The 25886-nt window shown below is 40.4% G+C and overlaps 2 protein-coding genes across 5 annotated transcripts; both read left to right on the plus strand.

Annotated features, from left to right (window-relative positions):
• Positions 1-18394: 18394 nt before the first annotated feature.
• Positions 18395-21381, plus strand: LOC122017600 (probable transcription factor KAN2). Of its 4 annotated transcripts, none has more exons than XR_006121403.1 (6): positions 18395-19233; positions 19391-19467; positions 19846-19891; positions 19999-20087; positions 20906-20954; positions 21043-21223. XR_006121403.1 is itself a non-coding variant. In XM_042575247.1 (6 exons), the coding sequence occupies exons 1-6, from the start codon at positions 18717-18719 to the stop codon at positions 21120-21122; spliced, it is 894 nt and encodes a 297-aa protein (XP_042431181.1). In that variant the 5' UTR covers positions 18398-18716; the 3' UTR covers positions 21123-21381. The 4 variants fall into 4 exon arrangements, 3 of the variants coding, with proteins under 3 accessions (XP_042431181.1, XP_042431180.1, XP_042431182.1); XM_042575247.1 differs by having other exon boundaries at positions 18398-19233; positions 19988-20087; positions 21018-21381; XM_042575246.1 differs by having other exon boundaries at positions 18402-19233; positions 19976-20087; positions 21018-21381.
• Positions 21382-24151: 2770 nt separating this feature from the next.
• On the plus strand, positions 24152-25513 carry LOC122013536 (UDP-glycosyltransferase 73C4-like). Its single transcript, XM_042569804.1, has one exon. The coding sequence runs from the start codon at positions 24152-24154 to the stop codon at positions 25511-25513; it is 1362 nt and encodes a 453-aa protein (XP_042425738.1).
• Positions 25514-25886: the final 373 nt, after the last annotated feature.

The raw sequence follows: 25886 nt of genomic DNA on the forward strand, positions 1-25886 counted from the left end.
TAGGGATGCGCGCATAGCAAGTACAGTTGCCGGGCCCAAACAGCAGCATGATTATGTATTTTAACCTATTTATGAAAATAGTTTTCAAACTTCGCAAATAGTTATGTGAATTCAGTATAGCTTTAGCATTAGTTAGAATTAGCTCAGCTCAGTTTGGTTGTATCGGTTTAGTTTTCTATTGATACAATATGATAGCTTATGTTAGCACTTGTTGCCATGACTAGTTTGTTTGTATGCCATGCTATGCTCTTACATGTTCAGTATACATATTTTTCAAATAGCATGTTTTAAAAGCATGATTTCATCGTATGCATGTTTTTGTGAGGTAGATGGTTTCTTACTAAGCTCTCAAGTTTACAGATACTCTTTTCCTTATACTACAGATAAAGGTAAAGGAAAGATGGACTAGCGGAGGCTGGAGGTCAATTCAAGGAAGATGTGTGTGGGTGGAACTTGGAATAAAGATCTTAGGGATCTAGTAAATTTTGTTTTAAGCATTAGAACTCTGTAGCATTTTAGTTGTTCCGCACTTTAGTATGTTTAAATGCCATGAACTAGTGAACTATGCATTAGCCCATGTTTAGAATACTAAATATTTGATGTTATAATGTTTCCCAGCCATTTTTGGAACTTGTATATGTGATTTAGGCACGAAATAGTGCTGAAATCAGACTTCTGATACGAAATCAGAAACCCCGATCGATCAGCCGATCGATTGGGGGACTTCAATCGATCAGCTGATCGATTGGTGAACTTGTTCCGCGAACAGTAAGCTTCTGGATCGATCAGCCGATCGATCCAGTCGCTTTCTGTCATGAACAGGAAGCTGCCGGATCGATCAACCGATCGATCGAGGAATCGAGAAATCGCTCCCGCGAACAGAGAGCTCTGGAATCGATCACTGGATCGATTGGCCAGTCTGATTGATCAGCCGATCGATCCAGAATATTAACCCGAGCACAGTAACCATCGGAATCGATCCATGGATCGATTCAACAGCTTGCAATCGATTGAGTTCAATCTGGATCGATTGGGAAGCTGGGTTTCGACCAAGAGACCTTGTAATTTAGCTCCTTGACCATAGGGGATGTAGGATATGCCATGTATATCTTAGATTGCATCCCTCAGCACATGTAGGACCAAGAACTTGTATTAGTTTAGCAAAGTTTAAATTGGTACAGCTTTCCGCACCTAGACTTAGTGATGGTCATGGATATAGTTTAGCACAGTATAATGTGACGGTCCGGCCTTACAGCCTAGCCAGTAGAAGGCGGGTCGTTACACTTGCTCCTCCGATCAGCTCTCCCGTTCGGTCACTAGAATAGCCTCAGCCTCCTTGAGATTTTGGGCCAAGACCCGAGCTTCCTTGTTCTTTATATTCAAATCTTCGATGGCTCGAAGCTTTCTAGCATTGGCAGAGCTTATCATCGCCTCAAAGGAATTAGCCTGCTTGGTGAGGCGCTCAAGTTGTGAGGCTTGCTCGATATTCTTGTTTCTCTCCGTACTGAGATGCTTGGAACTGTTGGTGCAGGGTGCACCATAATCGAACCTGAGTTTTGATGTTGTCAAAGGTTTAAGTTAAGTCTTGTTGTGATCTAATAAGTTAACTGAGTGTGCAGGCTGTTTACTCAACCGGAAAAGCCCTAGTCGCGACTAGGCAAGAAAGACTTAGCAGATCACGGAAGCCAGGTGGAAAGACTAAGTGGGCCGAGAAGATTAGACACTTGGTAGGAAAACTCGATAGGTTTGAAAGACCAAAGATTGAGAGAAAGTCCTGGGTGGCCGATCAAATGCTAAGCGGCAAAGTCCAAACAAGTCTAGAGGACCAAGGTTTGACAGGTAGGTTGAGGTAAGTAACTGGAGAAGTGACAATGAGATGGTGTTTCGGAAGACAACAAACCCTAAGTCGCTGATCTAATTGAAGAAACGGGGAAGATTTTCAAGTTGAGATCAAGACAATTCTACTGTCTAATACTACCCATGCATTATATATTACTGTGCTAACCTTTGTGTTGCATGAATATTCTGTTTAACTCTGTGTTGCAGGTTAAGCTTGATCGGTCGACTGAACGTAGGAATCGATCGACCGAACCAACTTGACTCAGACCAGAGATCAGTTCAGACTAATGCAGAGCACATTCCGATCGAAGCTTGATCGGTCAACCAAACCAAAGAATCGGTTGACCGAACCTTGATATTGTGGCACAATATAGATCGATCAGAAGCAAAGATGGAAGCTAGCTAGATCGATCGATCGAAGTAGAGGATCGGTTAATCGAACGATCATCGCATTAAAGGCGCATTAATGAAGAATCTTGACGAAGATTGGATCTGATAGGAGCTAAAAGAAGAAGGAAAGGAGCGGGTTCGGTTGACCGAGCGTTGACCATTCTTATAAAAAGGAGCTCAAGGTTCAAGGTTGGGCAACGAATCAGTTCTGAGTTCACCCCTTGCAAAACTGTTGTTCAACTAGTCTACTACTCATCTCTAAGCAAGTGGCTACTCCATCCAAGAAGTACCGACCTAACTTCATTCTACATCTAGTATCGGTATATTTTATTTAGCTTGATTTGTACTTAATTTCAAGTAAGATAGTAGGTTATTACTATCTTACTCATTTCATTGAACAAATTACTTTTTTCCGGAGGTTTTGAGAAAAAAAGTTTTAGTGTATTGTCCAATGGTGCGGTCAAGGATCGCGAGCCTTGGAGTAGGAGTCGATCTAGGCTCTGAACTAAGTAACCAAAACTTGTTTTTACTTTCCGCTGCACTACTCGTATTTTAAACGTTCCTAAAGAAATAGTTTTCTAAAAAATGATATTCACCCCCACCCCCACCCCCACCCCACTATCGCAGTTTCTCAATCCTTCAGGAACTTCCTTCCAGGTTGGCCTTCAGTTGAGTCACTTCTATATTCAACTGTTTAAAATGAGCCCGGGAGGCATTGAAGGGGCCACTCTGGGTGCGCAACTATTGGACATCGTGCTCCAAAAAGGTCAACCTCTCGATCCAAAACTATAGTAAAAATAAGCTAGTAAGTGTCAAGCAGGAAATAAGTAAGTAAATATAAGAGTAATATACATACTCTAGTGACCTTCTGAGTATGGCTGTCCACGAGCTCCCTCAGTGAAATGGTAGCCACACGGGCCCGAGCATCGACCCAGACTTGTACTAGGTCCTTGAATCTTGATTTGGTATTCGGGAGAGTGGGGCTCGGTGACATTCGGGTGGCGCCACTCATCAGTTGACAAGTCAATGATGGTCATTATGTGTCTCTGGCTGCTCGGACTAGAAGGTACGGAGGTCGCTTGGCCGGATAGTGGATACCTAGGCGGTCGATAGGGAGGAGTGCAGAGGTATATACGCGACGGGCAACACACATATGGTCCCCGATGGCCACCCGAACAGCAAAGGTGTCCGGTCAGATGACAGGGAAGTAGGAATCGTGACGGTCCCCTGCTCGGGAAAGGCGTGTGATGAAGTCTCACTCCACTCGGAAGAAGGACGCGAGCCGGTATGGGCGGGGGTTTGCAAGGCAGAGGTTGTTGAACGGGATGAAGCTTTCCCTTGGTGCCTCTTGCGTCGTTGTATTAGGGGCTCGCCTAAGGTGGCCGACTCCGAGGGCACCGCGATCGGCAACATTGAAGGTCGATCAGGAGGAAGTTCGGCTGCAGCGGCCGTGACATCGCTAGTCGCTATCTGACTCGCTCCAGCCTAGCTGGTCGCCACATGGCTCCCTAGCTCCCACTTTGCCGGGTAAATCGTCAGATTAGTCAACCGATTGTAGGCCACGACTCTGTAGCTCGGCAACGCCCATGGCGTTAATCTCTGTGTCCACGAGCTTGCTCTTGCTGCTCAGACGTGCCCTCAACATGATTTGAGCTGCAAAAAAGTAGAAAAAATTAGTTAGATTCAAAGATTGAGAAAAGAAAGAGTATACTTAGGGTGAGAGGCAGCTGCGTTCGGATTAGGTTCAACCTGAACACGTATAAGGCACTCTCCAGCAGCAACCGATGGATATGATACTTCTGACCGGCCAAGTTGGAAGCTGCTTGGAGATAGTCTGATCGGCTTCGATATTTGTTGAGCGACGGAGGTTTCATCACTTCCATCTGCCAGCTGGTCGGGAAGTCGGGCCGATCGAAAAAATGAACGAAAAAATAATGCTCCCTCCAGTGCTTATTGGAGGACGACATTTTATCAAAAAATAAAGAGCTCACTCAGGCTTGGAATAGAAAGGTCCCTAGCTTAAACAACTTGGGATAATAAAAATGATGGAATACCCTGTAGGACTCTTGGCGGCCGGTTAGGGGGGGTGAATAACTCTGCAAAGAAAAACAATATTCCTTGAACTTTATAGCTTAATAATTATCAACAGTTGCATAAAATAATTAAAAGACTAAAAAAGACGAAGCACAAAGAAATTACTTGGTTACAACCGGGGAGGTTGTTAATCCAAGGAAGATGTAAAGCTCACTAAAATTCTCCTCTGGGCGGAGAATCCTCTTACAGCAGTTAAATCTCACAATTAGAAAGCAAAATTGAAACTAAAACAACTACAAGTGTTGTTTCTCTCTTTTTCTTGTTATATTGAACCATTGGGACCAGACTATATTTATAGCATTGGCCGGGGCGCTTGGAAGGGTTCCAGGCACCTAAGAGGGGATAAACTTTTATCCCCGTCGTAATAAAACACGCCACATTACGTTCTAGATAATTTTCTGCTCCGGGCGCCCAAAAGGGTTCCGGGCGCCCCAGACCAGCTTGGGGCGCCTCGGACCGAAAAATAAGCTTTTGTTGATTTTTTGATCCCAATCTTCCGCTCCGGCTCCGCTCGCATTGGTCCAGGTCTTCCGCTCCGGCTTCGCTCGCTTAGGTGATCCCGGTCATCCGGAATAGGGCTCACCCGAACCCAACTTCCGGTCTTCTCGAGCAATCTTCCGCTCCATCTTCTCGTCCCTCAAAAACGCTACACGCCTTCTTCTCGTCCGCCTGCATACTCTTCCGTAGCACCTCATCCCTCAGACGCACCGAGCCCGTCGACTCTCTTCTGTGCCATCTTTCTTGCTAGCTGCGTCTTTCGCTCGACTTCCTGTGCTCCTAAGTTCCTGCACACTTAGACACTGGAGTTAAATGCCAACATGACCTAACCTAACTTAGTTGATCACATCAAGACTACCTTGGGGTACTAACAATCTCCCCTTTTTTGATGTAATCAAAATAAAGTTAAGTTAGGGTAAACCATAAACAAATAGTTATAATTTTTACAAAAAAAAAGAAATTTCAAGTACAAAATTTAAGTATAAAAATTAAAAAGATTAAAATTGTACTACCTCTCCCTATACTTAATCTTTACTGCTTCCCCTTTTGATCACATTAAAAGTGGGGTACGTTAAACATATTACTTGAAAGGTCAAAAAAGTCTAAAGAGGAAAAAATAAAAAATATGAAGAGTTAAGTTTCAAAAACTTTGATTAAAAAAACTCCTTTAATAATAAAAACTTTAGCAAGGGTTGAACAGGAAAAATTTCACAAAAAGTTAAATTTTTGGTAAAATTTAAAAAATTTACATTTTGATCACTAGTACATAAAAATTTCTAACAAAAAAAAATTAAAAAGATTATTTAGATTAACTTGAACAAATTTTAATGATTAGACCTTTTTAAATAAATTTTTCTAGTAAAAATTTAAAGTATTAGTTGAATGTTTTACAGTAAGTCTATTAAACATTCAATCAGTAATTGACTTCTAGGCTATAACGAGATACTAGGTCTTCTTGGTTATTGAAGCATCAACTACTTTTAGACAAAGGCTCTTAAAGAATTTAAACATTTAACTTTCTTTCTAAAAGCCCTAAGAAAATAATTAATCTATATGATTTTGGAACCCAAAATAGGTTTTTCCCTACAGAATTAATCAGAAATTTCTTAAGAATGTATTTTTATGATATTTTCCCAATTTGGCCATTATAGTATTTAAAATACTAATTTAAATTATTATATCTCTTAATATTTTGATTATTTGAGCATGCATGATTTTTTAAATATTCTATTTCTATTTTCAATTTATCATTTTCAATTTTTAAATTATCAAACAAACCTAAGCGGCATGCAGTGGCTGATTATCTTTTCAAGTCTATATTTTTCTTTTCTAATCTTAATAAATTTAAATGACTTTTCAGAAGATAAGACACGTACCTGACTTACCTTATATTCTGATGCTCCCCCTTCATCATAGCTTTCCTCTGATGATTCTCCCCCTTCATCGATGCTCATCTCTGAGCTACTTTCGTCTTATTTTTGATGGTCTGCCATTAGGGCTAGTCCGGCGTAGGCTTCAATTTCAGATTTAGATGACGCGTCATCCCACATCGCCTTTAGATTATGCTTGGGCATGGTTGGCTTCTTATTCTTCTCCTTGTCCTTGTCCTTGTTCTTCAATTTTGGGCAGTCATCTGTAAAGTGCCCTTCTTCGTTGCAGTTGTAACATCGAGCCTTCTTTTTGTTCCAATAATGTTTTCTCGTCTGCGATTTAAATTTATTAGATTTAGTAAATTTATTAAATTTTCTTACTAATAGCGTCGCTTCATCTTTATCGATTGACGCTTCTGAGTCTGGATAGTCCGTTCTTGCCTTCAGGTTAATATTCTAACTAGGCTCCCTTTTCATCTCTGCACATCTAGATTCGTGAAGTTCAAAGGTGGAAAAAAGATTTTCTAATGAACTAACTTCTAGGTCTTTAGATATATAAAATGAGATAACTATAGAGGTTCACTCAGGTGTCCTAGGGAATGCATTTAAAGCATACCTTAATTCAGTTCGTTATCTTTTCTCCAAGATTCATGAGTCCGGCGATGAGTTTTTTGATCCTTGAGTGCAGATGTGTGATTGTTTCACTTTCTTCCTTCCAGAGGTTCGTTAGTTGGTTTCGGAGCAGATCCCGTCTTGCGAGCTTTACTTTGGAAGTTCCTTCATGTAGTTTAGGAATTTCACCCAAAGTTCCTTTACTGATTCGTAATTTCTGATCCGATTTACTTCCTGGGGTGGAAGTACGCTGAGTAGATGGAACTCGGCTCGTCTGTTTGCTACGAAGTCTGCTTGCTCCTTCTTGGTCCATTGGTATTCTTCCTTTTCATTTCCTTGTTGATCTTAGGGAAATACAAAATCATATTTAATTATCAAAAGAATTTCAAAATCAATTTTTTTAAAAAATACCTCCATGAGTTTTTTCCATAACGCAAATTCTCCCTCGAACTTCGGTAGGCAGATGCTCGGTCCGACCATCGTCTCGATGCTTCAGTCGGTGGTTAGTCCTTCTAAAACATTCTGGTTCTGATACCACTTGTAGGACCCTTGGAAGCCAGCTAGAGGAGGAAAGGGGGGGGGGGGGGGAAATAGCCTTGCAAAGAAAAACAACATTCCTTGAACTTTATAGCTTAATAATTATCAACACTTGCATATAATAATTAAAAGACTAAAAAAGACGAGGCACAAAAAAATTACTTGGTTACAATAAGAGAGGTTGTTAATCCAAAGAAGATGTAAAGCTCACTAAAATTCTCCTCTGGGTGGAGAAACTTCTTACAGCAGTTAAATCTCATAACTAGAAAGCTAAACTGAAACTTAAACAATTACAAGTGTTGTTTCTCTCTTTTTCTTGTTATATTGAATCATTGGGACCAGGGATGTATTTATAGCCCTGGTCAGGGCGTCTGGAAGGGTTTCAGGCGCCTGAGAGAGGATAAACTTTTATCCCCATCATAACATAACCCGCCACGTTGCGTTACGGATAATTTTCTGCTCCGGGCGCCCAGAAGGGTTCCGAGTAGGGATGACAATGGGGCGGGGCGGGAACGAGTTTGCCATCCTCATCCCCCGCCCCCATCCCCACTTTTTCGGGTTCAGGGGAACCATCGGGGATCAAATCCCCATCCCCACTTTCATCAGTAAATTAATTTTATATTATTATTATTTTATTATTAATATTAATATCAGTAATAATAATAATTTTATTATTAATATTTTAAAATTTTTTAATATTAATATTATTATCAATACTATTATTAATATTTTTAAAAATAATAATATTATATTAATAATAATAATAATATTATTATTATTATTATTTTTATTTTTAAGGCGGGTTCGGGGATGGTGACAATATCTCCATACCCGTCTCGAACCCGTCTCATCCCCAGAAAAAATCCTCCAACCCGTCCCCATCCTCGAATAAATTGAGGATCCCCATCCCCATTTTGGATTTTCTCCGCGGGGCCCCGAACCCGCGGGGAAAATTGTCATCCCTAGTTCTGGGCGCCACTGACCAGCTCGGGGTGCCCCGGACCGAAAAAATCAACTTTTGTTGATTTTTCGGTCCCGGTCTTCAGCTCTGGCTCCTCTCGCATTAGTTCGGGTCTTCCGCTCCAGCTCCGCTCGCTTGGGTGATCTCGGTCATCCAGAATATGTCTCGCTCGAACCCAACTTCCGACATTCTCGAGCAATCTTTTGCTCCGGCCTCTTGTTCCTCGGAAACGTTGCGCGCCTCTTTCTCATTCGCCCGTGTACTCTTCCGCAGCACCTCGTCCCTCATACGTACTGAACCTGTCGGCTCTCTTCCGTGTCGTCCTTCTCGCTAGCTACGTCTTTCGCTTGACTTCCTGTGCTCCTAAGTTCCTGCACACTTAGACACAGGGGTTAAATACCAACAGGATCTAACCTGACTTGGTTGATCATATCAAAACTACTTTGGGGTACTAACATACCCGAGGTACTAAAGGGATATCGTGTAGACGAAACAACACGACTACCCTATATAGTAACCTAAAGGAGTTAGACACTAATTGGTGTAGGGAGATACGAAAGTAGTATTTGCATACAATTGAGAAGAAAGGGTGGATGGGAAAATGAAAATCGACACAGAATTGGTCCTTAAAGAAGGACAAAAAAACCAACAGGAGGCAAATGGGGCTGATTATAAGCTGAAGGGATTGCAGTTTGATAATTAAAAGACAAATGATACGTAAGTTTCATTTGATCGATCTCATCCTTGTTGAACTTCGACACGGTAGAAGTATACTAAAGCCCGGGATGGACGCAAGAGGTTGTGGAGAAACAACCATAGAAAACTGAGAAAGAAGCGGATCACGGACTCAACGAGAGAAAGAAAGAAAGGGCTTATTGAGAAATGCTGGCAGCGAAGATGAAGAGAAGGAGAAGCATCAAAGAACATGCGCGAGGAAGAAAACGCGAGGAAATATGAAGATGATGGTGAGTAAATAAGGGCTTACAAATCCCGCGAACGATCGCTCTGAGTCATTCGATCAAGGGTTGCAGATAATGAAGTCAAAATTTGATCGTGGAATTCGAAAAGGCACCTGTCACATCATCCGCTGATATTCGCTTATTACATCAAGCGTGCGGCGGCAGAGATCGGAACACGTGGCAGCTGACGACGGGGAAGCATTGATGGGGCTTAATTAAAAGTCATGAACGGCGTGCTCAACCATAATGGCCAAAGATTTGCATAGTCTTTCAGAAATTGGGAGGACGCCAGCAACCAATAAAGGGCGCTCGTCCGAGAAAGCGACGAGATGTGAAAATTTGCTAAGTGTTGTTGCCAACCATCCCGATCGGCACAAAGCTCTGACTAAGATATAGCCGAGCGATGATTCTAAACCCAGATGCGTCAAATGATAGTCGAGAGGTGATTCTAAACCCAGGTCAATAAGAAATAGCCGAGCGACGACTCTAAACCCAGGTCAGCAAGAAAGCTTCAATGTTCATTGTAGCTGAACTGCGATTCTAGGCTCGAGTTAATAAGATGAGGCAGAACGATGACTATGAAGATAATGTAAGTCGATCAGTAGCCCTAGAATAGAGAACGCCCGATCAGGTGAAGGTCATCGAAGACACTACTGGTCTAGTCAATTGGACTTATAAGCGTGGGTCAAATGTAGAGACAGCAATCAACGTGGAAGTCAAAGTCCAGGTGGTCAACGGTGGTCAATGGTCCCACCAAAGTTGGCCAAGTGGAAATCAACTCCAACCGCCGATCGGGCTTGAAGTGTCTGATCTGCCAAGTGGCTTGTTTGAGCAGAACTCCCGTCCGGCCAAGAGCATGATGACAAAAACATCATATGTTCATTACGGATCGGAGGAACGTTAAGATGACTTAAGCACTTGTCCGGTCGGGCAGAAATAATCTACTAAACCAAGCCACTGCGGGGAAAAGCAGCAGAGGTCTATCGAGCGGAGGAGTACCGGTCGAGCGGCTACCCTTCTCAATCAAACAGTAGGATCATTCTCGTATCTCTTAATATCCCTTTGGGAGGTAATGCCGCTGACAGCAGGACATGGTCAACAGGCGGATCGTACGATAGAAGCTTCTACTATCTCATTAGGAATTTGCATATCTTGTTAAGGTATGGTGTCAGAGACACTTTTCTGACATATTATTTCATAGGACAATTGGGGAAGTGTGCTTGTCCCTTGAGGAGCGTGCATGTCGGCCACTGGGGTACTATATAAAAGGGGGTCCATGTACCGGCGGAGGTATGTGTTATTCTCTATTCACACTTGTGCTTTCACTATTGCTTCACTTTCTTCTACTGTTCCGGTGATTGACTTGAGTATCAGAGGGCTAACGTCGAGGACCTCTTCCCTGACCCGACACTGACATTTCTTGTGTTGCAGCGGAGCGGAGTCTATATGCAGTCAACCGAGAAGTCACATCCCCAACTAGCCTTTTTCATGATTTTCAGACATGATCATTAATCAATCAGGGATCCAGAGTTTGAGACTCAGCTGCGGCATATTATTGAGAATTTTTCTCATTGATTAATTAGAAATCTAGAATTATCTTTAGTCCTATATCTTAGAATTAGTAATACTATGAGTAGAGAAATTTTTATAAATACCTTGAATCGGCGATGTTAAAAAACATATTTTTCTCAATTTTTAGATACGATTAAGTATAATATTAAATTAATTTTTTTAATAAAGGGATATAACGGAAAATGATAAAATACAACACTAAACAATTAAAATCGTAACGTAAACATAACTTCCAATATTACACACACTGATCCAATATTACACACGCAATCAGTGGCTCCCTTTGGGCCGTAGTTGTCCCACCTTAGTAAAATCATAAAAAATAAATAAATATATTTTTATCCAATAATAGTAAAAAAAATCATTTTAATAAATCATAATAATTTTTTAGAGTGGGTAAAAAAGTGTAGACGGCGACCCTTTCATAATAATTTAGCGTACGGATGTTCCTAATTGATTTTAAAAATAGAGGGCCTTATTTTATTTTATTATTAGATAAAATTTTATTAATTTTTGAAGTGCAAAGTAGTTATTTTCCTTGTTTATTTGATTAATTAATTAATTTTACTACGGTCCAGCCCTTTTTGACTCTGCCGCCTCTTTCATCCTCTCCTCCGATCGATGCTCGCCGCTGGAAATCGTCGCTCATTCGCTGGAACATTTCCGACGTATTTCGAAGTCTCCGACGGTAGTCGGCTTCCTTGAATGTCGCGTCCTTGTTCGCTTGATGTCTGATTTCGGATGGCACTTCCCTTTCGACCAGGTTTAGATCTAGGTCATTTCTAGTGGTTTGCGGGGTTCTGTTCGAACCAATGTTCAAGCGGCTGATCTCGATGGGATTCGGTGTAAGAAGCACTTTTCGGGTGGAAAGCCTATCCTAATGAGCTGGTAAGCAGTCATTATACACACAGTTGATTCTAATGAAATCTTAGCCTTACTCCGTTATTCTGTGTTAATTTTACTCTCTTGTGGATCAAATTATTGATGCTTTTCCTGGACTCTAGTGGAAAGTTGTATCCTTTTTTCTCTTTGCAAGTTCCCAATTTTTTGGTTGTATTGTTTTCTACCAGTAAGGCGGATCAATATGCTACTCTTTGGCGCTTTTAACATTTAGCTGACAACAACTATTGACTTAGGGAGCTATCGGTATAACTCTTTGGGTGACACCCTAAGCTGACATAACTTAGAAAAAGAGCCCAGTGCACAAAACTGTGGGGTCCCGGGGAAGGGTAGAATTACATTAGCTCTATTGTATATCGTCTTACCTACATTTTACAAGATGTTTTTCAAGGTCATGTGGTGACATGGTGACAACTTTACCGGTACATCAATCCTCTCCCTTTGACATAACTTCGAAAGAAAAAGAAAAATTCTTTTTACCTTCTAGTTTACTTACCTCGTTATTTTACTTCTCATAGTTTACATTTTACAAGGTTCTAAAATTCGCTAGGTGCGCCTAACGCCTAGACCACCTAGGCAGGGACTAGGCGGATTCCACGGTATCAACATAAATTATATAATAAATTACATAATAATTAAAATAAATTATCTTTCAATCTGCAAGTATCAAAATGAAAACAAATTACCTTTCTACTTTAATGAATATTGTGAGTGTTTGATGAAATGACGTTTTCAAAGGATGAGGTTTTGACCAACCTTCAATTCAATCCCTTTCAAGTCGTTCAGTAGAGGAAAAGTCAGACAACAAATTTTTCTACAAATCGATTTCTCCCGCCTTTTAACTCTTATTTCTCCAAAATGTGGGCTTCTTCATTCGCTCTGAAGATGAAGTTTGGTGCTAGCCGCTAGGGCAAGCCAACGAATCAATTTTCTTGGACCAAAGTTTAAGACTTATAAAACTTAAGCCCGACACACAAAAAAGGTTACATTTCAGTTTTTTTTTAATTGGGTTTTAAATTTAAAAGCCCAAACTAAAAAAAAATCATGAAAACTTTGCACTATTTCCGCGACGCCTACAGGATTCAACCGATTAGTCGGTGCCTAGGGCTGCCTAATTCAGCTTAGGTGCCAAGGTTGCCTAGGCTGGTCGACTAGCATGTTTTCGGTGCAACTGGCTAGCGCCTAGGCGGCCACCTAGGCCGATTTTCATAACACTGGCATTTTTCCATGTAAACTTTGCAAATAAAAACAGAATATCCCTTTTCTATCAATGCTACACTGTTAATATACGCCATGCATGTGACAAGGTCGGACTGAAGTTTCAAAGGGCAAATTGTTTAGTGTACTTCGAAAGCCGTTCTACTCTTCAATCTTCTTCTAAGTGACAAGGTTGGACATGAGTTCAAAAAGACAAAGTTACTATTTTACCTTATATTTGCCTATTGAATTGTTCAGTGCACTTCCTAAGTCTTTCTACTCTTCAATTTTTTTCTCAAATTATTTTAGGATTCATCACGATCTCTTCTTGGACGAGCTCAAGTTTAAAAAAAAACTGCATCCCTCATGTATCAGTATGTTTGGTGTAGCCGTGTAGGTGTGTCTGAAAGGTTCTCTTAGCTCCCCCTTTTTCTTTCTATTGGTTGCCTCATTTTTTGTTGTATGTTCTATTGACTATAGTTGTAAGCACCTCACCTCCTTGTTATGTGGCTTCCTTGTAATATATGACAAGCCAATGCATATGACAGAGAAATCACTATTTGTAGATGACATTAAATTCAGGGTATTTTATTTTTATTTTACAAATTATGAGGGTAAAATATAGTATTCTAAACTATAGAGGAAATGAAATATTCTCAAAGAAATATTTATTTTGGGTGTTGCTACTATTTAATTTGGTGGTCTAATTGGATTAGAGTGTCAATGAATCATATGCTTGGGCGTGGCACCGGTCTTATCAACCTGAAACTTTGTTAGAAATGAATTGAAAGAAGCTTTGACTCTGCTAAATTATCAAGAATAAAATTTCACATCACTTATTTCCATCAAGAGATATGATAAATCAATCAATAAATAATACTAATAAGAAAAATTAAAGAAAATGAAACGACATGATGGCTGAGGCTCACAAATCTAATGCAAAGATTTGTCCTTTCTGTTTGGGTTGATTCCAATCTTATACTGTAAGGATTCAATCGGTGTTATCTCGATTGTTGGCACGACAGTGTGGAAAGTTTGGTGTAGATTCTTTCAATATTTGACCAACCTAATAAATGTATTATTGAGAATATTAAAGCAGAAGAATTGTGGAAGAAACACCTCCACTTCAATCTAATATGACTTGCTCTTAGCGTGCTTGGCCCAACAAGTAGGCCAAGCATAGATTGTACTGTTTTTGACACATAAGCTGGGGTCTTGAGGCTTGACACGAACCCACAATTGGATCAACGTAGATCATGGGCCCAGAACACCACATTTTGTGAGTCGTAACGGGCTGTGTAATGTGTCACCCTCTCACCTGACAATTCTAGGTTAGCAGTTGTCATTGAGCTCCATAAAAGAAATTCATTGCCAGGAATTGTTTGGCGTTAAACCAGGCACTCAATTTTAAGGGGCCTGCTGACAACATCCTAAGCAATGTAGTGCTGAAGTGCTTGTGCCAAAAAAAGAAATAATACAAAACCAACATGAGTGAAACTTGAAGCACTTGCAGGATTTCAAGAATAGTGTAATAAAAGAAGAGGTAATGACTTATCCAATGGCCACCATTGGGTGGAGCATCCGTCTTCTTTTGATCAAAATGGGAACTACATTTAACTCTGTTTATGTATCTCAGTCAGATTTATATGGAAAGTACATTTCACATTTGAAGGAACTCAAATTTGCTCTTTGAACAACTAAATAGTCTACAGTCTCGTCACCAAAATAGTTGGCTTTTCTGCGGATTGCATTATGGATTATTTCATGTAAGTCTTTCTCATTTAAGGAAACATAACGTGTTCTCATATTGGTTCTGGTTCTCATGTATCTTATGAACATGTTCTGTAACTCGTTGCTTCTGATAAGGAAATGAAACCAAATGTTAGGTTTGCTCATGTTAGTATTGGTTACAAATAACTACAGTATCAGGTGCTTCATTAAGCAATCAAAGAAGCTTTATTACCAAGCAGGAGACCTTCAGATTTCCATCAAATGAATGGTGTTAAATGATTAACTGGAAGCTCAAAAGCTCTTCGATTATCTTGGAAGATTCAAATGGCAATACCCGGCATGAATGTTCCACAATTAAAGTTCGGTATCACAACTCAGAAGGCAGTTTGTTGCAAGCAAGCAAGCAACCAACATTAATACAATTTGATTTCTTCCATCACAGTCATAACTACACCCATGCCTTTGTTCATTAATTGCTCTTCTATAGTTCTGACGTTTTGTTTTTTCACTCCCCATGTTGACCCGGAAGATCAGAATGATCAGATAGAAGATCTTCCAAAAGGATGACAACTTTTAGAAATTCAGGTAACAGCCTCAGGAAATATCATGATAAAATTTTATTTGAATTTAAGTGAAGCATCACTGGACTATCAAGATTGTGATGCTACCAAATTTTTTAATCAATCAAATTATTTCACTAATCAACTTGATGAACAATCTTTTGATACTAAATTTATCAAGATGATCTCAATATAAACGTATTGACATTGTTTGATAGATATTGAATTTTAAGTGTGATATTTCTGCACACAGTATTGTTTGGATATCTTCTAATAGGGAGTTTGAACTTTGAATTACTAATTGGCAAGGATCAACTAAATATTTGTTCTTTCCTATTTCAAATAGGAAGGATTTATGTTGAAAAGTAAAACATCAAATTGTACTGAACTAGTCGGTTTAACTGGTTGAATCATAAATTACTATTCACTGTGGTTTCATTTAGGATGAAAACAACGTTTTTTAAACAAAATACAGAGTTGATACAAAGTTGGTGGTACTGGAATCTACCATCCGAAATAAGGACAACAATAACAAGTTTTTTTTCCAGAAAAAAAGAGAGAAACAACATAGAAGTAGGCATCCAGGGATTCAATTGGCTGACAATAGAATACGTACCACCCTAATGGAGATGGGCCATCAACATTGAATGCCCTTTTGTCCACATCGTAAACATATATTAAGTGAAGGCGATAGTAAACAACAATTTGTAGATTTTCATCAAATCAATCCATGTTTCTTACCTCCCTGTATTGATGTGCCAATAGCAATTGAATTAGATCAGGTGGTGGTCAGCTCAATGTCCTGGCAATGTCGTCCCAGCTTTGCACTTGGTGTTTATTTTAAGTCAGATTTAAGTATTCATTTATACAAAATGACATAGATTCGAGTTTATGTTCTATCCAACTTGTTTACATTGGATCAGATTTTCGAAAGCTTCCACTGTTTTCTCTGATTGTTTAGTCCAACGAACCCAAAAAGTGATGCAAGAGTAGTCGCTAAAGCTGAAGTGTTTCCACATAATTTTTGCCTGTAGTTCCGATGAGAATTTAATTTCTCTGGACCAAAGTGCTTCCTCTGTGCTCAGACTTTATATCCTTTGAACCAGAGCTCATGTCAACCCCTAGCTTGGCGATCGAAGCTGACCTAGTATAATAGATAAAAGGAACTATTAAGGAGTCCTTTATTTTCTTAAAACATTAGAAACCGGCCTGTAATTGATTAAGGAGCCCTAGTTCTTTAGAACTTATCTTTCTTGGATCAACACAAGGGCGAGCATTTTCTCCCCCAGGTGAACCTTTAAATTCTTCTTTCGCTCTTCTTGTTTGTGATCTCTCAGAATCAGGGATTTGCTTGCAATATTAAATCCACAAAAGCTTGAGTAATTATTCCTTGCAATAACATAAGCATAGCGTGTGGGTTCTCTTCTGTCCTTTCATAACTACAGTCAGCCCCATGTTTCCCTCGTTGGTTTATGATTGTAAGTTGTGCAGAGTTGGCAATTTTTCATCCTCACAAAAGGATATTCCATGTGTATTATCAATCAAGAAAAATAGTCCCACTGTCAAGGAACAATTAATATTGTTACTATTCATAAAGTATGATAGGTACATGGAATTATTATTGTCTCAAGAAGAATATTAATGCCTGGAAATAAAAGTAATATATAAATGCTACCAATTTAAAGAGCTAGCTGCCTGCAGAACACGGTAGAATTAGGGGATAATGATTGAAATCGATGAGCAAATTAAAAAGACTGACAGTTTTCTTTTTGTCAATTGGTTCCTTGTTTACTTTTGCACATGTTAATTTGTAAATATAAGCTTGTGATTTACTCCTAAAACACTCGTTCATATTGTTTTCTCCCCATTTATAAGGTTCTCAATTAGACACATCACGATTCTAAAAATGATACTAGTAATATTTAATGAATATGATTGTTGGCGAGAATTAAATGATCCAAGACTTTAATATGATACAGATGATGAAAGGGTATTGCAGCTAACGGTCTTGTTATGCAACCTCTATTATTAATTAGTTCGGTACAATATCTACGATTACTTACATTTGTTTGCGTCTAGCTACGAAATTAAACAATGTTGTTTTCCTTAACCAGGCACCACCTTTGATAAGTCCTTCGCCTGACTTATCAGGCGCGACCTCTTGCTCGTGCAACAACTACATATTCCTATCGTCTCATGATGATCGTCTACTACGAGGAGAGGTTCTCCATGGAATCCCTTGAACTCAGACTCACAATGACTTCCAAGTTTTTAGGTCACATTTTTTATGAAAGAAAGCAAGTGTAAAAATGAGAAGAAGTCCACTCATTCCTTTAAAATTAATTTTTGCCACACCCCCCCCCCTCAAACAAAAACTTATATAAATCCCACACACACACACACACAAAAATGAAAATAAAAATCTACTTTTCTTATTAACTTTGATGGCCTAGACTTTCCCCTCTTAATTTATAGGAAACACGTACAATTCCTTTTAGAAACACTTGGATGAGAAACTGGATAGATAGAAGATGATCTTTTTCTAGCTACGCTTGAACTCTGTTTGGATGGCTCATGTCTCTGTCAAGATACATGATCACCACGAATATATGAACCCTATACGAAAAGTCCATGTTTGTTTCTCTTTCATAATCAATCAAAGTACTGTCAGATACACGGCGACTAATGAGGATTAGCATCTCTCATTCTCATCCATCCAAACAATATGTGGGTAGGGATACCAAGATACGATGCAAGCCATGGCAATCAAATTAATTGCTACCCTAAACCTAGCTACACCTTGGGTTGGTTTGTTGCATGTTCTACAAGCTGTGATTCAACAGCCATATATTCCTAAAATTAAGCTGGTAATTGAACCAAGGCCAAATATTAAAACTTTTGGGAATCCAAGGCCAAATTGGTCTACTTCCATTAGTGGAGGGCACCTGGTTGAACCAATGAAGTGTGACAATCAATGAGCCTTCGATTCTCTATCTAGTCTGGTGTTTGTTTTTTAGAAAGAAAAAAATAAATAAAACAAAACAAAGGACCACTCGAAGAAGAAGAGAAAAAGAAAAGAAAGAAAGAAATGCATTTGTATAAATAAACGAGTGAAATCCTTCAAGCCTATATCAGTGCTAATAGCGACACTCCCTGAATTGTCATTTTCTGGGGCATGTTGAGTTGCCGAAAGAAAGCAAAGAAAATAGGACCTTTCTCTCTCGCTCCAACCCTCCCCCCTACTTCCTTCTTTACCCTTCTCCTCTTTTACCCCTTCCATGCTACCACCCCTCATGTGCCTTGTGCATGCACCATAAACTTTGTCACTGTAACATCACTCAATCTTGGACAAATTCCTAGCTCCACATCTTCGATTCTCGCCCATATCAATATTCCACACACACACGCTTCAATAAGAAGAAGAGGAGGAGGAGGAAGAGGAAGAAGAAGAAGAAAGAAGTTGTTGTTGTTATTGTTGTTGTTGTTGTTGTTGTTGATGGAGTTCTTCTCAGCACAGCCAGATTTGTCACTGAGAATCAGCCCACCGAGTGCCACTTCCACCGATGAGAGTATTGAGCTAGGGTTTTGGAGGAAGCCGTCCGTCAGTACCGCCTCCAGTAGTCCTTTCGCGGCGGCGGCGGCGAAAGCGGGCGTCGGCGAGGCCACAACTGACTTCACCCTGAAAACAAGCCCGACGTGTCCCTACTTCCTCCATTTCGACCAGCACCACCACCAGGACCCCCTCAGTTTGATGAAGCCCATAAGGGGGATCCCCGTCTACGACCGCCGGCTGCCCCTGCCGTTCACTCTGTGCGACTCCTCTTCCTCCTCGAGCAACTCTCTCTTCGCCCCGGCTCAATTAGGGTTGTCGAGGATGTCGTCGCCGAGGTACTACTTGCCGCCGCAGCGGCTCTTCGCGGGGAAACGGGGGGCGAGGGCGCCGAGAATGCGATGGACGGCGACGCTCCACGCCCGGTTCGTCCATGCGGTCGAGCTGCTCGGCGGCCATGAGAGTAAGAATCGACCGACTTAATTCCCGATTGATCTAATTGCCCGCCCCCTACGATCTAAATCCATGAGAAAGAAACTAACAACAAAGAAAGAACCCATTTTTTTCCCCCCTTCCCTTCATTTTCGTTGACGGTTTTTGCTTTTGCTTAACATAATCAGGAGCCACTCCCAAGTCAGTTCTTGAGCTCATGGATGTGAAAGATCTCACCTTGGCCCATGTCAAATCTCACTTGCAGGTAAAATCTGATTCGACAATCTCAAAACAAACAAACACAAAAGCTTCTTCTTCTTCTTCTTCTTCTTCTCAGATTTCAAGAAATTAAGCTACAAGAAATCTCATCCTTTTTTTTTCTTCTATGATCTCTACCTCTTTCTGATGCTGTATATTAATTAATCGTATAGAATCTTATGTAAATTAAACAAGATTTGGTTTCAGTATGCACTGTGGAACATCTCAGAAACCATTCCCTTACTTTGATTGTTCATTTCTTATATAATTCCTTTTTCATATTTCTACTCTCTTCTCTCTCTCTGCCTTTTCTTCTGCAGCAGCTTTTTGTGCTACCATAAATTATCAATTAATGACGAAAATTTTGCATGAATTGTTATTGCAGATGTATAGGACTGTGAAGAACACAGATCACAGGACATCAGCTTCAGGTATATATAATTAGTAAATATCTTACTTACAATTTCAGCGATAATATATTCCTACTGGTAATTATTAAATGGGAGATCTTAAAGATAATTTCGAAGGGTATGATCAGAATGGATCGAGTAGAGAATTAGTCTCTGACGATAACTCATCAGAGGGTCCAAATTTGCTCACATTGGGATCGACCATGCATCAGGGAAGGTGAGATCAATAAGACATGCACCACTATTTATTTTTTCTCAGTAATATTATTATATTAATCGATCATTTTCATTCCATGTACATAAATATGTTCCCAATATTTACAGACAAAATCACTTGCTAGCCTCAATATCTTTTATGATGGAAGATAATTTATGTGATTTTTAAGTAAATCTGAGGCGTGCATGGAAAAATTAGATAAGTTTAAAAATATATATATATGTCAATTCACATCATATTATGCCAATATTGTCATTATTATAAATATATAGTAACATAGAGTTCATTAGGATTAACTAAATCTTCTAACAAGTTGTTTAATATTAAAAAAAAACCATGTTACCTTTTATCCTCTCTTTCATTACTTTTTACCCCTTTTTTCCCTTTTATTGCCTTTTACTCCAAAGAAATATAGCCTTGAAGATTCACCAAGGTAATTAATACTGCTATTTATATTTCAGGAACAAATATTTTTAAAAAAGTGGTGGCATATTTATCAAACTATGGTATTATTTCATTAAACTAGTCATTGAATAGGTTCCTCTTTGTAGCTAGTGCCAATCTTTTGCTCCTTTATATTAACTTTCTACTTATACTTATCTCTACACAAAGGTTTAAAGACACAACACTTCTAAAACCCTCATCTTAATGATAATAACGACGATATATGTTGCTTCTCTTATTCCAAGACAAACAGTAAAATAAAAATAAAAGCTGGCCCAAAAGAGACAAACAAACTGTTGTTATTTGTAGCTTTTGTTTTTTTGTTTTACTGGTCTTGCGACTCTTACCATGTTGTGTTAATTGTGTCTACTCAGGGAAAGCTACCTCAATGGTGAACTGAGGAATACTGCTAAATCGCTTAAGGTACCAAATTTTAAACAAGTTCAGTTAAATATTGAAGAAAGCATTTGGCTAATTTGTGTGTAGTCTTCTTTTCTTTTTTTTGGTGCAGAAGGACATGGAAACAAGAAACATGGAAGTGTTTTCAGAATTGAGCCCGAGCAAACTCAATCTAGACTTCACATTGGGTAGGCCACAATGAGTTAGATTAGACAGAGAAGTAAGGATGTATCCATTGGCAAAATAAAGGATTTCCAAAGACAAAAAGTGTTTTAGAAAAAAGTGAAAGAGACCACAGGATTGAGGCAAAGGAGTGGAGAGGGAGGGGGGAAACAAAATGTGCATGCCTCTGAGAGAGTTTAATTAATTAATTAATGAATCAATCAACAGATGTGTTGTACAAATTAATTAACTAAATTGATGGTTCTAAATGCATGTCAAGATTGTCTTTGCTAGGGCTCTTTAAGTTACTTTCATAAAGGTGAAAATTTGATATCAAGCGTTGCTCAATTGCTTTTCCATGTGATGTGTGCTTTTCTTTACATTCTCCCCCCAAAAGCCAAAAGGCAGACAATTAATATGCTTTCATATCATCTCTTCTTATGTCCTTTTAGGCCAATTAAAAATGAATTTTGGGATAATAAAAGGATATAATGAAAGGATATATAACAAATATCTAACCTTTCAATTGTATATGTGTGTGTGTCTCACTTTTCAAACCTGAAAAAAAAAACTGTCAGATTACCTTCAACCTCCTCAAGTTATTCTGAAACTGGTTCTTCATTTGAAGATTGAAAATAAATAAATAAATAAAAGTGAAAGTATTAGAAGCAAGTAAGAAAGGACATATGAGAGCAGGTAGGGGAAATGAAAGCAGCAGAAGGAAAGCTGCAAAGTTTGCATGGATAGCAAGCAAAATAAAAGCAGTGTAATATGTATTATGATCAGCTGGATGATAAAGGATATCTTTTCAGAGATCATGGTACATCACCATCTGTACCCTTTTCAAACACTTTAAAAAGACCAGTAAGTTTAGAGCTCAAATAATAGCAGAATGATTACTCTATGATGAATAATATATTCAAGTCTTTTGTTGAATTTTTATTTGAATTTCTTTCTCCCCCTCTGAATTCGCTGGCACAGTACAACAGTTAGGGACAGAAGAGCAGTGAGTAGTCCCCTCTCTCTCTCTTTATCTCTCTCTCTGAAGGGGGTAGGGCTTGTTGTGACTTGTGAGGTGATGTCCCTTTTATTTATTTGGTGCCTTGTTTTCATGCAATGCTTGTGCATCTTCCCCATGGCTTCATGGTTTAGGGCACTGTGTTTGATTGCCTCTTTTAACTTGGTAGGAATTTGTTTGTCTTGCTTCCTATGGGCAATTTTTATTTTTATTTTCATTTTTACTGAATCACACTTCACTTATGAGAATTTATTAAAACATGCCTCTCATACCTTTTTCACCCATTTATTCTAGTTCATGTATTAGGATACAAAAGACTTCGAATTAAAAATTACAAGATGGTAACTTGCTAAAATAAATTAGATAGTTTTCTAATTATTAATAGAGTATGAAGTCATGCCTTTTTTTAAAAAAAAAAGTAAATAAAAATAATATGAGAGGTCAGGTGAAAATTTTATAATTTAATGGGTGTGAAAGTGAAAAAAAATTCTCTTGATTTGCGGTCAATCTTGCAGGTCAAAGTAGGGTAGGGTTGTAGGAACGGTACTAGTGTTTCGGTCAACACTCAACCGAGGTAGGGTTTGCTGTGGGCAGTAGGTTAGGCATGGAGCTTGTCAAAGTGATGACAAGGAACTGTGTAGGTCTTGGGGAATGTAAATTCATGGGAAACAAATATTCCAAATTTCAAATCGATTATTTAAAGATTTTTTTGATACCATAATTTAGCAAAAATGAAATACATTTTAATGCTTAGAGAATGCTATTTTTATTATTATTGTTTACTTAAAAAGAGAGGGGGGAAATTTTATTAATTTTTTATTATTTTTTCTATCACTTTTCTCTTTTTTTCATAAGGTTCTTTTGTGCCTCAACCTTTCAATAGAAAAAAAGCTGCAAATTGCTCCCTCTCTCAATCTTTTGTCTCTCCTTTATGTCCCTGGATGTAATACAGACGATGACGATGAACATATAAAATCTCTAATATAATTATCAAGGATCGAGGTCTAAGAACTCACGACTTGATATTAATTCTACCCTGCATGAGTCTCTCGTCTATGTATTTATATTTATTTTTTTCTATATTCATGGGATCTATTCTAGGGGCATGCTTTGTAAGGATGGTAAACTATATAGTGTTATTTTAAAAAAAACACAAATAAAGAAAATAACATAGATAAGATTTAATCGGTGCAAATGAATTATTTCCGTATGTTTTGGGGATGAAAAGAAAATTAGAATAGTAGCGGACCAAGCCACAATTTGCAACTCCGGGTACATCAGTGTAGAGCAAATATGGCCCGGGACAAAAGAAGGCAAAGGAAGAGAAGATAAAGGAGCTAAAAGGCGAGATCAGTCAGTAAAGGTAGGAGAGGAAAGAGGAGAGAAGAACGGAAAGAGACGTATGATAATGCATCAGTACAGGAAGAGTTATAATGAGAGAGAAAATTAATGATAAAGAGCACAGCAATCAAAGAAAGAATTGAAATTGAATGATATGGCACTCGATTGCTTTATGATTGGTAAACTGCATGCATGCATGCACATGCATGGGCTCGACTTTTCATGCATGACGTGGCAACGCATGTTTACATGCGAAGAAAATAAACAATGTGATGCACCGTGCACGTAGGGACGGACCCAGTGCTTTTTTGCATACTCACATTCCTGAGTTTTTTTTTATTCTAAAATTTTATATCTTTTATTTGTTCCACACTCGCAATATAAAAATTATTTAAAACATTTATTTCAAACAATTTTGTTTTTGGGTTTATGTTCATTTTCAAATAAAATGAAATCAGTGTAACTTGTTAAAAGTGTTTTTAAACCAGAAATCAGCCCGTAAAGGAAACTCTCGGGCCCAAGTGGTAGTGAGAGCATTGCTTTATTGGCCCATTGGGCCTTGAATTGCTGATAGGGTGCTTCTCCATGGGCCTCTTCTACCAGTCAAAACCACCGCTCTGCTTGCTTAACTGCAAAGTATTTCTCCAGCTTCCGATAAGTACATGGACCTCTCACCAGCAGATCACTGACTGGAGCAGGGATGGCCAACGGCGAGATCATCATCCTCCCCTTCCACGATTCCGGTCACGTCTTTCCCGCCACCGAGCTCGCCTCCCGCCTCGCCGCCCGGAACTACTGCGTCACCCTTCTCCTCCCTTCGGCTCCCTCCACCAACTCCTCCCGTCTCAGTCCCCTCATCCAAATTGTGGAACATCCCAGGGTTCATCCTCCATCAGCTCCGCCGGCGTCGTCCTCTCCTCCTCCCGCTCCGCCCTTTCAGGAGGATTTCTCGCTCTTTCGAGACCTCCTGCACGAGAGGATGGGCGGGGAGGATCGATCCGCTCGCCCGGTGTGCGCCATCGTGGACGTGATGATGGGCCAGGCGCTCGATGTGTGCCGCGAGTTCGGCCTGCCCGCGGCTATCTTCTTCACTTCCAGCGCTTGCTCGGCCGCGATGGATTACGCTGCGGCGAAGATAAGATCTGGAGAATCCGACGCGCTTCGAGGTTTGCCGGAGGAGATGGATCTGCCGACCGCAGACCTGATGCGGGCCGGTCCGCCTCCGTTACGTCCGAGAGGCGATCTTGCTCCGCCACCGCCTCCATTCGAGCATCGTCACCACGGTGGAGGGCCGATCCCTCCGCCTTTGGTCCCAGGTGGCGATCTAGCTCCGCCACCGCTTCCATTCGAACATCGGCACCAAGGTGGAGGGCCGATCCCGCCTGGTCCGCCGCCGGCCCTCGCACAAATGGACGGCGCGATCGCCCTTCTCTTCAATACGTGCGACGATCTGGAACATCCATTCCTCGAATACCTAGCGAGCAAAGCGAAAAAGCCGATTTGGGGCATTGGTCCTCTCCTCCCGTCTCAATTTTGGTCCGCTGCGGGCTCCGTCCTTCGCGACGGTGCAATCAGGTCCACGACCGGAAAAGGTAACCCTGGCGCCATCTCAGAATCCGACGTCATCGAGTTCCTCGATTCAAAGCCCCATGGTTCCGTGCTCTATGTCTCCTTCGGGTCGATCGTCATCCCCAGCGACGAGGAGCTCCAGGAGCTGACGGAAGCTCTCAAGGAGTCGAGCCGCCCGTTCATCTGGGCCTTGCAACGACACACACGGCGACCCGGCGCGCCCAAGGTCTACTTCCCCGAGGGGCTGGCGGAGGAGGCCAAGGGAAGGGGGATGGTGATCCACGGCTGGGCGCCACAGCTGTTGATACTGAGCCACCCGGCCGTAGGGGGGTTTGTGACGCACTGCGGGTGGAACTCAACGGTGGAGGCGCTCGGCCTCGGCGTGCCCGTCCTCGCGTGGCCGGTGCACGGCGACCAAGTTTGGAACGCGAAGCTGGTGGTGCGGAGGCTGAGGACGGGGTTGGCCGTGATGGCGAGAGCGGAGGGATGGTGATGAGGAAGGAGGTGGCGGAGGGGATCGAGCGGCTAATGCGAGACGAGGAGACGAGGAAACGGGCGGCGACAGTGGCATCGGAAGTGTTTACCGGTGGGGCGATCAAGAGCTCGGAGGCTGCTTTGGGCACGTTTCTAGAGTTCATGGACAGCAAGCGTAAGGTCTCCGAGGCAAAGGAAACACGCGGACTGTGATTCGCACTGCCGACGAAGGCTGAGGAGATTACGAGCAACAAGAAAAAAAATAATGATAAACTCAGATTTTGTATTCTACACGGTTAGGGGGTAAATGAGTCGAATCGTTTGTAAGTTATTTGAAATAATGAGGTTCGTTAAGATAAATAAATTAAGTTTAAGTTTTATAATATTTGGCT

This window comes from Zingiber officinale, chromosome 8B (assembly GCF_018446385.1).
Source record: "Zingiber officinale cultivar Zhangliang chromosome 8B, Zo_v1.1, whole genome shotgun sequence".
Taxonomy (NCBI): Eukaryota; Viridiplantae; Streptophyta; class Magnoliopsida; order Zingiberales; family Zingiberaceae; genus Zingiber; species Zingiber officinale.

Coding starts and splice junctions, on each gene's coding strand:
- LOC122017600 (XM_042575246.1), top strand. CDS start 18,717: ATGGAGTTCTTCTCAGCACAGCCAGATTTGTCACTGAGAATCAGCCCA. Junction 19,468..19,845: donor ATGTCAAATCTCACTTGCAG/GTAAAATCTGAT, acceptor TTGTTATTGCAG/ATGTATAGGACTGTGAAGAA. Junction 20,088..20,905: donor TCGACCATGCATCAGGGAAG/GTGAGATCAATA, acceptor GTGTCTACTCAG/GGAAAGCTACCTCAATGGTG.
- LOC122013536 (XM_042569804.1), top strand. CDS start 24,152: ATGGCCAACGGCGAGATCATCATCCTCCCCTTCCACGATTCCGGTCAC.